Source organism: Dromaius novaehollandiae, chromosome 16 (assembly GCF_036370855.1).
Source record: "Dromaius novaehollandiae isolate bDroNov1 chromosome 16, bDroNov1.hap1, whole genome shotgun sequence".
In the NCBI taxonomy this organism is placed as follows: Eukaryota; Metazoa; Chordata; class Aves; order Casuariiformes; family Dromaiidae; genus Dromaius; species Dromaius novaehollandiae.
Genome location: NC_088113.1, coordinates 9692668 through 9705199, shown reverse-complemented (window position 1 = coordinate 9705199; position 12532 = coordinate 9692668). Strand labels below are relative to the sequence as shown.

At 57.2% G+C, this 12532-nt stretch overlaps 1 protein-coding gene across 4 annotated transcripts in view; it reads right to left on the bottom strand.

Moving 5' to 3' along the window:
* PLCG1 (phospholipase C gamma 1) overlaps positions 1-10629 on the bottom strand; it is a 55326-nt gene extending 44697 nt beyond the window's left edge. For all 4 annotated transcript variants that reach the window (XM_064521409.1, XM_064521411.1, XM_064521410.1 and 1 more), the window contains exon 1: positions 10086-10629. In XM_064521409.1, coding sequence (XP_064377479.1) covers positions 10086-10287 — 202 coding nt within the window. In that variant the 5' untranslated portion in view covers positions 10288-10629. The remainder of the gene's footprint in view (positions 1-10085) is intronic.
* Between the last annotated feature and the right edge of the window lie 1903 nt (positions 10630-12532).

Genomic DNA, 12532 nt, shown 5'->3' with positions numbered 1-12532 from the left:
GCCCCTCTGGGAACCCCAGCTCTGATCGTGCCACTGTGATGCAGGCACAGCTGAAGATGAAAACCATCCATCTCACCTTCGGTAGAGACGGGAGCTGGTCACCACTGTGCTGGGGCAAGGGCTGCTGCTCATGGACGGAGCAGCAAGCCAGGTCTGCACACAGCTGCAGGGCACTGGGGGAGAGCACAGTGGCCACAACACCTCTGTGTGTCACCGGGCTGCACCAAGGGATGCACAGAGATGCCACGGATGGGACAGCCCTCCTACACCCTCCTGCTTTGGTGAGGCTCTGCTCAGACCATGCATGTCCACATCCATTTTGCCTTCTCCCTCTGGCTCTGCACATGTCCACGTGCTGATCTCCCCACGCGCTGCTCCGCGCCGTGGGCTGCACCGCCCCAGAGGCATGCAGCCGTGGCAGCCAGCAGCCAGGGGAAACGGCACCTCTGGCTCCTGATCCCTGGGCGACAGGTTGTGCTGTTAGAGGGCAAGGCCTTGCAATGACTCAAGGCAACCTCAGCCCTTGAGAGCTATTCACCTGGCACGTATCTCCTCTAAGAGCCACAGGCTGGCCGGCAGCAACGGAGACCCAGCTACAGGTCTGACGTGCCTGCACGGCTCCACTCGTGGGAAGGCAGCAGCTGCACATCACCCACGCGGGCTGGGAGGTGAAGGCCTGGGGGAGCAGACGGGCTGAGCAGGGAGAGCAGGAGGCAGTGGAGTTCAGGGCTCGGTGAGGATTTTCATGTGTCCGGACCAAAGCGAAATCACATTCCAAGAAAAAGAAAGTTAAGTGCACTTGTAACAGGGGCTGGGGGAGGAAAGCAACCCCTAAGGCACATTACGACATTCTGCTGTGGGCCGGTTACCCATCTCATCCTCAAGGGCTGCAGACAACACCAGTTCGGCAAAGCTCAGCTTGTGCAAACTCACTTGCTAGATTGCAACCTTCGCCCGGACAATTTTTAAAGCAACAATGTGGGTTTGTTTGCCTGCAGAATGCCAGGCACGCTTCTGGGCACCGTATTAATGACACAAGAGGAGATTATTGACTGAAACCTCAGAACTGCAAGTTTTTGCAAACAAAAGGTAAGAGCTGCAGAAGAGAGAGAGGTCCTCCCCCGACACTGGAAAGTTTTACGTGACTCTCCATCCAGCTGAACTCACAATTCACAACTCCAAATCTAACTGAAAAGCCATCCAACCACACATTTAGCAGGGATGGAGCTGGAAAGCAATTTAAAAATCACAGTTCTTGGTGAGACTTTTAAAGCATGGGCTGTCAGCTACGTAAAGCTCTGCTGATTTCTACAGATTTCACGCTGCCAGCTTCCATTAGAGACTCTAGCCCTTGGCCTTTTTCTTTTTGGGGGCAGACAAAGCTTATCTCCTAGCAGCTCCATTTCACACTACAAGCTGACTTATGTTCACCCCGGCTCCAGGCGATGCCAACAGAGGTTGTAGCTATCCAACAGCTAAGAGAGGGCTCCAAAACACCCTGAGCCCTGCAACCAGCAGGATCCCAAGCTGTACTGTCAGCCCTTAGCCCAGCTGCAGCTCCATGTCCACACTGCACTGGTGGAAAGAGGAGTCCTTAGCTCTCCCACTGCTCCCAGCGTGGTCTCACACAACACATCTGCCCGCTGGGTAAGCTGATTGCCTGCTACCAAAGACAAAAATACTGCTGAGACTGGCAGTCTCTGAGAAGAGTGGACGTGCAATGGCAGAGGCACAGGGAATCCCAGTCCTGTGTCCTCCCACCGTTTGATGCATTAAGGTGTCCAGGAGATGTAGCACGGTGCCCAGAGATCAGGAGGGCTAGGAAAGGAGGGACATGAGTTACACAGGCAGCACAGGCAAGGGCCATCCTGCAGGAGCAGATACTGCAGCTTGTCACTTGGAAGTGGCAGGGCAGGGAGGGGGAAAGTCTGCAGAGACACAGAAAGCTTTTGGAGACTAGAAAGTTTCTAGCTTGAATCAATTTCAAAAGCTTAAAAAAAGGTCACATTTTCCATGAAAAACACCTCTCTGTGCAATGCAAGAGTCCTCAAAAACTAAATTTCCAAAGGAAAACTTTCCCTAGCACTATGGAGTCTCTTTGGGAGCAGCCGTTGTCCCTAAGTCCCCTTCCTGAGAGCTCCGGCCTGCCTGCTCCTGGGAGAAACACTCCCACTTCTGCTTGACGTAACACCTCAGCCACAGAAAGTTTGTTCAATGCAACAGATGACCAGGGAAGTCGGAGCAGAGGAAGAGCTATGAGATCATCAAACCCACCCCCAGGCAAGGCAGGATATGGTCACTATGCAGAGGATGTGCTAGATATTAAGCCGACCTTATGTGTGATACCAGAACAAGCAAAGCAGCAGTAACGAACTGCAAGCAAGGACAGGAGCCAGCGAGACTCACAGGTATGTTTGCTTGGAGTTGCAGGTTTCTGAGAGCATCCCTGCCTGTCAGATACCAAATCATTTTCTCCACATCGGTGCAAGTATCTGTTAAACACACAGACCTTTCTCTGACACCTGTTTCTTTCATCCTGTCCTAAGTAGATACCCTTCCAGTTGTTCTTTCAGCATCAACCTCCACGCTCAGCTCTCCAAGCTCATCTGGCCAAGGGGAAAGTGTGCGTGTGGGTAACTTTTGAAAAGTATTGCAAGAACTTTGAAGTCCCGCCAATTTCCATTGCCCTTAAATCTCAGAGCACCCTGGAGAGAGAGGGAAAAAAAAAAAGCTCTCCACTGATTACAGACATTCGCTTTTACTATATAATAGTTCAAGTTGATAGGTTAAACTTAGAGCCGCATGCTTTTGCGATCAAAGCCCTGCATCCCCTCACCACATGCTGCAAGCTCTTCCTGGACTCCCTGACACTAACTTGCATTAGCATTTTACACCAGGTCTTCTAAAATCCATAACCATTCCGAAATGGAAATGCACCACAACAAGCACGCGCCAGCCGTAGCCAGTCCACCTGGCTCCAGGAAGCCTTTTCATGCACCTCCTAACCTAAGCTGCCAGCATCGTTTTTGGTTGACCTGTCACTAAGCAGAGACTGTATATCTCCGGTACATATATGGTATACCGGAGATACATTACTGCACAAATATGGCAGGACTGCGTGCTTGTACTTACAGAGCTTCTGCTACATTAGAAGTGTTGTGGAGCCCTAAGGTTGTGGCAGCTTGGCACACAGCCGTCCCACACCAAAGATGAGAAAAAACATGCAGGGAACAGGCAACACAGTTTCCACAGGCACATCCAGTGGCCTGGCAGGCAGGCAGAATGTCACGGGCTGACCTCGAATGGGACCACAGCAATTCCTGCTCCGCTACACATCTCAAATAACTCTTAGCCGCTCAAGTTTTACATCCCAGGCAAATGATGTCCACTCTGGCCGCAGGATCACAGTGGCACACGGCGGTGAGGCTGCCATCTCCTCCTCGGTGCATCTCCTTCTCGTAACAACCCATTTGCATCCTGCCAGCGTGCCCAGAGGGACGTGTCCCCAGCAGAAGGCAGCACAGCCATGGGGGACCACAGTCTTCCCGCACAGCCGGAGCGGAGATGAGTCATTTGTTTCACTTTGCAGCAGTGAAACACTTACAGCTACACCCAGGAAAGGAGCCCAAACACTGACAGCTCTGAAGGGATGTGACTCTGTCCACGTTCTCCCTGAGGCTGCACATTATGGTGCAGCAATGTCCCCTAGGTCACTTCACAGGGGACAAGACAGACCCAGAGTGCTTCAGAAGGGAAGGTCTCAGCCAAGCTGCAGTGCCTGAGTTCCCACAACCACAGAAATTAAATGCAGGCAGCATCCCCAAGGCAACTCAGTGGTCAAGCCAGTTCTACCACATGTAATGCTTGGGGACAGGACCTCAGCACCAACTCCCTCACGGGCTCCTGCTGAGACCTCGGGCAAATCCCCTCTCCTCTATCTGCAATCTGTGAGATATGCAGAAGGTCACACGCCCGCTCTCACAAGGCGCTGAGGGACAGGCGATGGGTATCGCTAACAGTCCGTACGTCTTCGCAATGTTCGCAGCGCACATCATAGCGATTAGATAACGAAGCTGAGCAAAGGCTTCACTGGCACTGATAAGAACGACTACCCCCACTGTGCAGACAAGGAAGCTAAAACAAAGAGCAGTAAAGAGGTCACAGATTGGGTCGGATGACTGCTGGCCCGATGCAGAGACAGGGCATGTTAAAAATCATACAAGTAACCCTGTGACAAAAGTGCCCTTGAGATGGGAGCTGACGCTATCAAGCACACGAGGTACTCCTCTGCAAAGCCAGATGTTCAGAGCCAGCTCACATAGACTGTCTTTCGCACCATGCCCAGATGCCCAACCAGCACAGCTGCCTGCTTTTGTGGCAGATTCAGAGAAAGCCAGGCCATATCTGCCTTGGCGCCTGAAAAAACCTGCAGCATTCAAGGCCTCAGGGGAGGTGAGAAGAATTCAGTGCAACGCTACATAAAACTTCTCCAGCACTTTTTAATTAGTGGGCTTAAAATCTATAAGCTGATACCTTCCACATGGCTGGCTGGCAAATGAGGGAACTAGACGGACAGACAACAGGGGCGCAGCAGGAGCACAGCTCTCTCGACCTGCTCACAGACCTGCTACCTTCCCAATGCTCTTTTGGTTGCCAGAAAAGATCTTAAAGATGACAAGAAAGGCGGTAATTTGTGACATGTCTCCCCACTGCGTAAGTAGAGGTACTCTAACTTGCTTCTCCTGGAAGACACTACTGAGAAGGGAAATGACAAAGGGATGAAAAGCAAGGGAAAGGGACTGCTTCAGCTCAGAGGTGAAGGTGGGGTACAACTTCTTGGCTTCCCCAGTTTAACACAAATACCCTAGTAAGCAGGAAGGGGAAGAGAGCTGTTTGGCAAAGATACAAAAACACCGCTCAAGCCTTCATTTACCACTAAGACAACTCCCAAGATGCATGACAGACCTTCAGCAAGCGAAGCTTCAGCTTTAGCCATTCCTGACAGTAATTCGTCAAGCTTCCAGCTTCCCGCACACGCAACTTCTACACTCGCCCCTAGCTCAGAGACCTGAGCTTCACAGGCTGCAAAATGCTACCTGCAAAAGGGCCATGGGTTGCAGGAGTGACCCAGACAGGGGACCCTGCTGCCCAGCTGGGGTCAAGGAGTCCTGCTGTCCCACAGCTAAGTTTGCCCAATTTTTACCATGCAGACCTGATTGTGAAGCTTGTTTATTCTTGCAGGCCATTTCTGGCTTGCTTGTTTTCCAATTTAGTGTTCCAAATCCTACGTTTATTCAGAGGGTCTCAAACAAAAATGCTCTGCCTTGCTGGATTAAAGAAAAGGGCAGGCAGTTGAAAAGGATGAGGTGAGTAGGAGCAGCCCTTCAAAGTCATTTTGTATTAATATTTCACAGTTCCTGCCATTTCTTTTTCACAGGCCTGGGCTCAGAGCAGTGGCTTTTTTCCACCTCCACAGGACTGAGCTCATTTCACTGAAAGCAAGAATGCAACTTTTTTTTTTTTTTAGGTGTTTTTTTTTCCCCCTCCCCTCCCCTATAAAACAAACATCTGCTCCAAATTTTCAGCTCGCTCTCTGAGCAAGCTCTCTGAATTTTCTGACGTGTCTCAAGGAAAACAGATCAATTAGAAACTGGCCTATAACCCCCCAGCATGTGGAGTTATGAATGCTGGACCCTTTTACATTAGAAAAGAATTACATAACACAGGAAGTTTAAAAAAAAAGCATAAAAGACAGCTGACTCAAGGGATTAGCTCTACTCTGCTTTGGGTGATTAACAAAAAGAATAGAAACTTATTAGAGCTCTTCCCATCATAACAGCCAGACCCTTCTGCAGCATAGATTAAGAAGAAAGCAATGCATTGATAATTAGAGTCAGCTGAAGCCATTTGGGATAAAACAAATATTAATTGAAAAATGGCTTTCTTGGACAAACCACTATAGATTTTCAAAACTGAAGTTATATGCAAAAAAAGTGGGGGAGAAGGAGGGTACCGTTTTTCTCAGAGCAAAAGGCTTCCCGCATGCAAAAGTTTGCGCCCTCCTCCCAGTTCGTCAGCTGACTCTGATCATGGAGAGCCACAGAGCTCCCGACGAGCTGAACAGCTTACCGAAGAGCCAGAGCTGGCGAGGAGATGGGCCCTTTCAAACAGAAGGGGTTCTTCATGGCTGAGCCCAGCTGGCCGGAGCCCTGTGCTGCCCGCTGCCGAGGCAGAGCCGCCCGCGCCGGGGAGGGGGGGGATGCCCGTGCTGACAATTAACGCTGCCTGTCGCACAAGGTCACTCTTTATGCAACACGCACAATGCGCTACAGAGTGTCACCGCGCAAGGCTGTGAAGAGAGGGGACTATTACGCGGGCGAGGATTCCCCCCCTTCGCAGCACCCACGTAGCACAGCCTCAACGCTCCCGAAAGGGCCGGGAGGACGGTGTGCACCGGAGCTATCTGCACGGGGATCCAGCCCTAGGCAGGGTGTGTGGTGGTGCCACCCACCTCCACCAAACACACGGGCTCTTCCACAGCCAGCCCCCCTCCAGCCCAGCCTCAGCCCAGGCGCTGCTGCGAAGGGAGCTAGACACCACTCAGCACCAAGGGGCTGGTCGCCGCACGCCAAAACTCATCTGCCACAACACAGCTTAGATCCTGCTCACTTCACCAAGCAACTTGAAAGAAAAGATGTCCCGTTACCTCCAAGCACAAACGGCATGGCCGGGGAGCTTGTGGCTACACATTCGCTTTGTCAGGCACAAGCTGGGGAACTGGTAACGCACTGTCAGTACAATAGCAGAGACACGGGGACGGGGCCACTTCCCTGGGCTCGACCTGCCTGGAGGCAAGCTCCTTCCGAGGGCGAGACACCCTGAGGCTGCCCTGGCTCTGCTCCCCTGCCCTGCAAGCACGGGATCCGAACGCGCCAGACCAAACACCACCGAAACATAGCTTCTGGCAGAGGCAAACTACCAGTAGACTATTTTAACCACACAGCACTCAGAAGGGATCACAAATGCTGACAAATGTGTCCAGAGACCCTGGGGAGACGGCAGCTTTGCAACACCACATGGAATGATGTCAAAGCTCTAAAATGAGCCCCTGTGCATGGAGACGACAACCAGGACCCTGCTCTGGACCCCCCTGCTGCTGGCACATCACAGCTTTAGCCCCTGAGCCTGAGGCAACCTGGAGATGAGCCAGCTAACCCCAGTCCTTCTTGCACTGCCAAGGCATGCAGCGCGGGGGAAACTGGGCTGCAGGTACTGGTGTGGTGCTCCTTCTGATGGGGTGAGTGATGTAGCCACATCCCCTAGAGCTGCCCATCATAGTCTGGCATGGACACACATCTCTCTTCCACAAAGCCCACCACCTGCAGAGCAAGGGGCACAAACCCTCTGTGCTGGGGTCTGCAAATCCCTTTCCAAGGCACAGACATCTACACATGAGCACCCCGAGACCAAGGCCTCAGTGGAGATGCTGTTCCACGCAAAGGAACATCAAACTGCCTGACAACAGGCTGCTCTGCTCAGCTCACAGCCTCGTGCATATTGGGTGTGAGGGCCAAGCCAATGCTGTCACTGGAAGCCAACCTCAGTCTTCCCCGACAGCCCCAACCATCTGCTCGCAGCCCTGGCATCGCTTGCCTTCATGGGAACTGAATCGGTCACTGCTCTTGGTTACAACTCACCCACAGTGAAAGTGGACAGCTTGACTCCAGCTCAGACTCCCCACCCTAAGTCAGACCATGGCCATGTGAGCCCTGTGCAAGTCAAGGGTAGGTTTCAAGGGTGGGATGAGCCAGGAGAAAAATAAGCCAATGCATTTGCCATATAAAATATGTGAAGCATATAATTGCCACGTTTCTTATGACTCTATTTATCTGAGTTTTCCCAGGCATCCTTTTTCCACCCAGAAAGCACATCCAGATGAAAATGGGGAAACTGGCCAACTGTCCAGGATTACTGGACACCAGAGTGGGTCTGCCTAGATACACAGTCACTATTTATGTACACAAGCCGATATTTCCACCTGGAACTCCCACGCTTCTGTACAGGAAGTCTTAAATGCAAAGTACTACTTCTTAGCTGTGTAAAGGGAGATGGGGAAGAGGACACCCTTCCTTCTGGGTGCTGGGAAAGACATTAGAGGAGAGAAGTAAGGCCAGCAGTTAAGGTGGGAAGAGGTGGGTGCAGAGAGGAGGCCACGGGGAGAATCTGCCAATGACAACAAAGTTGCTTTGCTGGGCACTAGCGCATCTGGCATCAAAGACAGCTTGGGGAAAAGGAAACTGTAACCCTGTAAGGTAACATCTTATTTCTGTAGCACCACTCGCCTCCACGTGTCAGAAAGCACATGGACGGGGAGGGCTGCACTCAGCAGGGAACACAGCTTTGCTTGCGAGGAAAGTGCTAGGGACCACGAGCACGTGGCCACCACGTTCTACAAACTCACCAACAATTTTGTGTTGCAATGTTTACAGGGACATAAAGGAATTAGGTGTTCAGGGTCCACTGACTTTTATTTTTCGTTTGCTAGAAACACATGGGTTGTCTTTATTTGATCATCTCGGTCCCCAGGACAGGTTCTCTGCTTTTACTGGTCTGGTCTTCACCACATGCACAGCACAAGAAATCCTCACAGGCAAGACATTATAATCATTGTTACTTCAAGAGTTTTGGTACAAGAAACTAGAGTTCTCTAGATTTCCCTAAAGTTAAGATTTCAACATTTACATCTGCACACAGGAATAATCACCCATGTACAGGACGGCAGGTACAGCAGCCCCTCCAGGGGCTCTTCCCCACGGGCCCCGGACCCATGCGCTCTGCGGGCACTGCCACAAAACGCAGTGTCTTGCCAGCGAAAAGCTGGTGCTTTGCCCTAGTTTAAAAACAACTTAAACCAGGGCCAGCCATGCCTCGGGCTCCTCCCTCTTTCTCCCATTGCCCGAAAGCTCCTAGAGGCCACCCTGAGAAAGGTGGGGAGCCCAACATCCCACGATGCTAACGGGGCCGGGCAACCACAGCATCCTCCAGATCTGCCTGGAGGAGCTGTTGGGGGAGAAGCTGGAGGCCTCCAAGGGTGTTGAGGCAAATGAAAGCCCCAAATGGGATGCGCTGGCATTTGGGGTCCTGCTAAGGAGCTGTACCCATCGTTTCTGCTCCCGCTCTTCATCTGAGCCCTCTGGCAACGTTTAATATTTCCAGCCTTTCCACCCTGGGCCAGCAGCAGTTAGCAGAGGACCGACAGCCTCCGTGGCAGCCGCGCTGTGCCTCAGTCGCATCCCTTCGTGCACCGGACGGGGCTAACGCACCACGGTGACGGCACCGGGATGCACGTCAGCTCGTCTTTGAGCGCGTCAACTCTTCCTCACCTCCAGAACCGAACTAGAGACACCGACCTCAGACTGGCGCGCATGGGGGTGGGAAAGGCAACTTAAAAGAAACAGCAGTAACCTAGGAAACCAAGGCAGGGGTTAAAAGTTTCCTGGTGCGGGGCCTCCCTGCTCTCTCTGCCTTCCCACCCATCTTTGTGGTTTGATGCTCACATTTCTTACGAATCTTTTCCCCTACCCTTCTCGTGCTAACGACCCACATCGCCCACGGGAGGCCGCGGCAGCTCCGCGCAGCGCCGCACACGGGGCCCCGGGGCCCGGGCCGGACCCACCACGGCAGCCCCTCACCGCCCCTCGCGGCGGCGCAGGGGGCGAGGGCGGGGGGCAGCGCCGGCCTGGCGGCTCTCGCCGCACTTCTTCTCGGGGGGTTTTGCTGCTGTTTAGTCCCATCTGTTGCACGGAGCGGCGACCCCGGAGCGCTCGGGCGGCCGCGGCGCCTCCCCCGATGCGGCGCACAGCGCGGGGGAGCGCGGACGGGAGGCGCCGGCCCCGCCGCGGCGCGCGAGGGCAGCGGGACCCCGAGGCGCTGCGGGAAGTTCTCGGCCGGGCGCTTCGGCGGGGCCGGGCCCGGCGCTCGCCCCCCGGCGGGACCGGACGGGCCGGGCCGGGGCGGGAGGGTCCCGCGCCCCGCGGGCGGCCCCGGCCGCGCAGGAACCCCCCGCGGCCGCCGCCCGCACTCACCGGCGCCCTCGAGCTTCTCGGAGCCGCGGCTCCAGGTGACCTGCCGCGTCTCCAGCTTCACCTGGAAAGTTTTCCGCTCGGGCCGCTGGGATTTCTTGGAGTAGAAGAGGGTCATGACGGTGCCCACCTCCAGGCTGCGGCAGAGGTGCGCCGCCTCCGCCTCGCTGGGCGCGCCGGGGCCGCTGCCCGGCCCGGCCGCCATTAGCGCCCGCCGCCGCCGCGGAGCTGCCGAACAAAAGGGAGCGGGAGCGGCAGCAGGAGCAGGAGCGCCGCGCTCAGCTCAGCTCAGCCCAGCCCAGCCCAGCGCAGCGCAGCCCGGCTCAGCTCGGCTCGGCTCAGCGCCGCCCGCCGCGCCCCATGCCGCCCGCACCGCACCGCACCGCACCGCACCGCAGCGCCGCGCCGCGCAGGGAGGGAGCGGAGGGAAGGGGCGGCCGCGCCGGCGGAGCGCGGCCCCGGCTGCTGCACCGCTCCGCTGCCGCCCGCGCCGGGCCCCGCGCCGCCGCCGCCGCCGCACAAAGCCTCCGGGCGGCCGGCGGGGCGGGGCGGGGCGGGGCGGCGCCGCGGCTCCCCGCCCCCGCCGCGGGCCCGGCCGCCTGCGGGCCCCACGCGTGGGGCGCCCGGCGGGACGGCGCCACCCCCCACCCCCACCGCCCTGCCGCTACACGCGTGGGCTCGCAGGGGAGCCGCGCGCCCCACGGCACGGCACATGCGGGATCCGGGTGTCCCACGTGCCCCACGGCATGGCATATGTGGGGTCCGGGTGTCCCACGCACCCCATGGCATGGCACAAGTGGGGTCTGGGTGTCCCACACGCCCCAAGGCACGACACATGCGGGGTCCGGGTGTCCCACACGTCCCACAGCATGGCATATGCGGGATCCAGGTGTCCCACGCGCCCCACAGCATGGCACATGCGGGATCCGGGTGTCCCACGTGCCCCACAGCCTGGCACATGCGGGATCCGGGTGTCCCACGTGCCCCACGGCATGGCACAAGTGGGGTCCAGGTGTCCCACGCACCCCACGTCATAGCACATGTGGGGTCCGGGTGTGCCACGCACCCCACAGCATGTGTGCAGTCCAAGGGGTGCCATGCGCCCCACAGCACTTGTGGGGTCCCAGGAGTGCCACGCACCCCACGGCACTTGTGGTGTCCCTGTGTGCCATGCACCCCAAGGCACTTGTGAGGTGCCCGTGTGCCACGCGCCCCACAGTACGGGTAGAGCCCAGCGTGGCACCCACCACGATGCCGACGCATGGCCGGGAGCTAGCCGGCCCCGTGCGTGACTCCCCGGTGGGCGCTGCTGGGGACAGGGATGTGCGCGAGGAGGTTTCACCCCGCAGCGCTGCAAGGAGTCGGGCTCAGCCCCCAGCCTCCAGCTGCAGCAGCAGCCTCCTCGCGAATCCCCGCTGCCGGCTGGCATCGCCCAGCACGGCGACGCCGAGCTGCCCCCGGTCCTCGCTGCAGCCTGCCCCGGCCTCTCCACAGCGCAGCACGACCTGAGCAAGACCCCCCCGGGGCTGAGCCCCCCTTGCAGCCTGCCGCCCCGCGGTGCCCCACTGCCAGCAGCGCTCCGGCCTCCGCAGGAAACGAAGGCTGCCTTCGCGAGGGGATGAGCCACCAAGTTGGAAAGCGTTTCAGGACCGTTTGCTCCGTTCATACCGCTACAGCCTGCAATTTCCCTCGTTCCCGTCCCAGCCTTCCTCCCCGCTGCCCTCCTCCCCCTCGCGAGGCTGCTGCCCCCGGCTGGGGCCGGCGCGGGTCCCCGGGACACCGCGGTTTTGCAGTGGGGTGCACTGGCCGCCCCGCAGGAACCGCTGGAGAGGGACCGGCCTGCTCGCAGGTGGGTGCATCCCCCCGCCGTCCGCTGGACAGGGCGCCCGGACCCGAGCGCGCCCCGAACACAAGCCGCTGGGCCCCGGCTCCCCTTTGGGCTCACCGTTTTAAAGGATCCTACCCAATTCCTAGGCGTTAAAAAGACTAGAAAGGACAAACTGAAGTAAGAACCTAAACCACGTCCAAACGACCAGCACGTCGGCGGCACCATGAGCCAAAGAGCAAGCTGAAACCCGAGCTCCCGCTGCGCTGCCCCCTCCTCATCCTCGGACCAGCTTCTTCCCTGCAAATTTGATGCCGCAGGGCCCCGGGGCCGCATCGGTGCTCAGCGCTCCCCGACTGAGGGGCACTGGGGAGGGGAACCAGCTCCGGGGCGAGCTGGGGTGACGGGACGCTGGGGACGTGCTCGGAAAGGGGACCCCGGCGTGCCCAGCGGCGGCCAGGTGAGCCCACTGCTGCCGGCACACCGCTGCGGCCCGTCCGCGCGACCTGCCGCTCCCGGAGGGGAAGTCGCTCCTGGCTTGTGTAACGGCCTCGCTGGGGACCGGCAGGAAGCAGCCGGCTCCCAGTGGTCCGAAAATAGCCGAGCAGCCTGGGCACACCCTTGT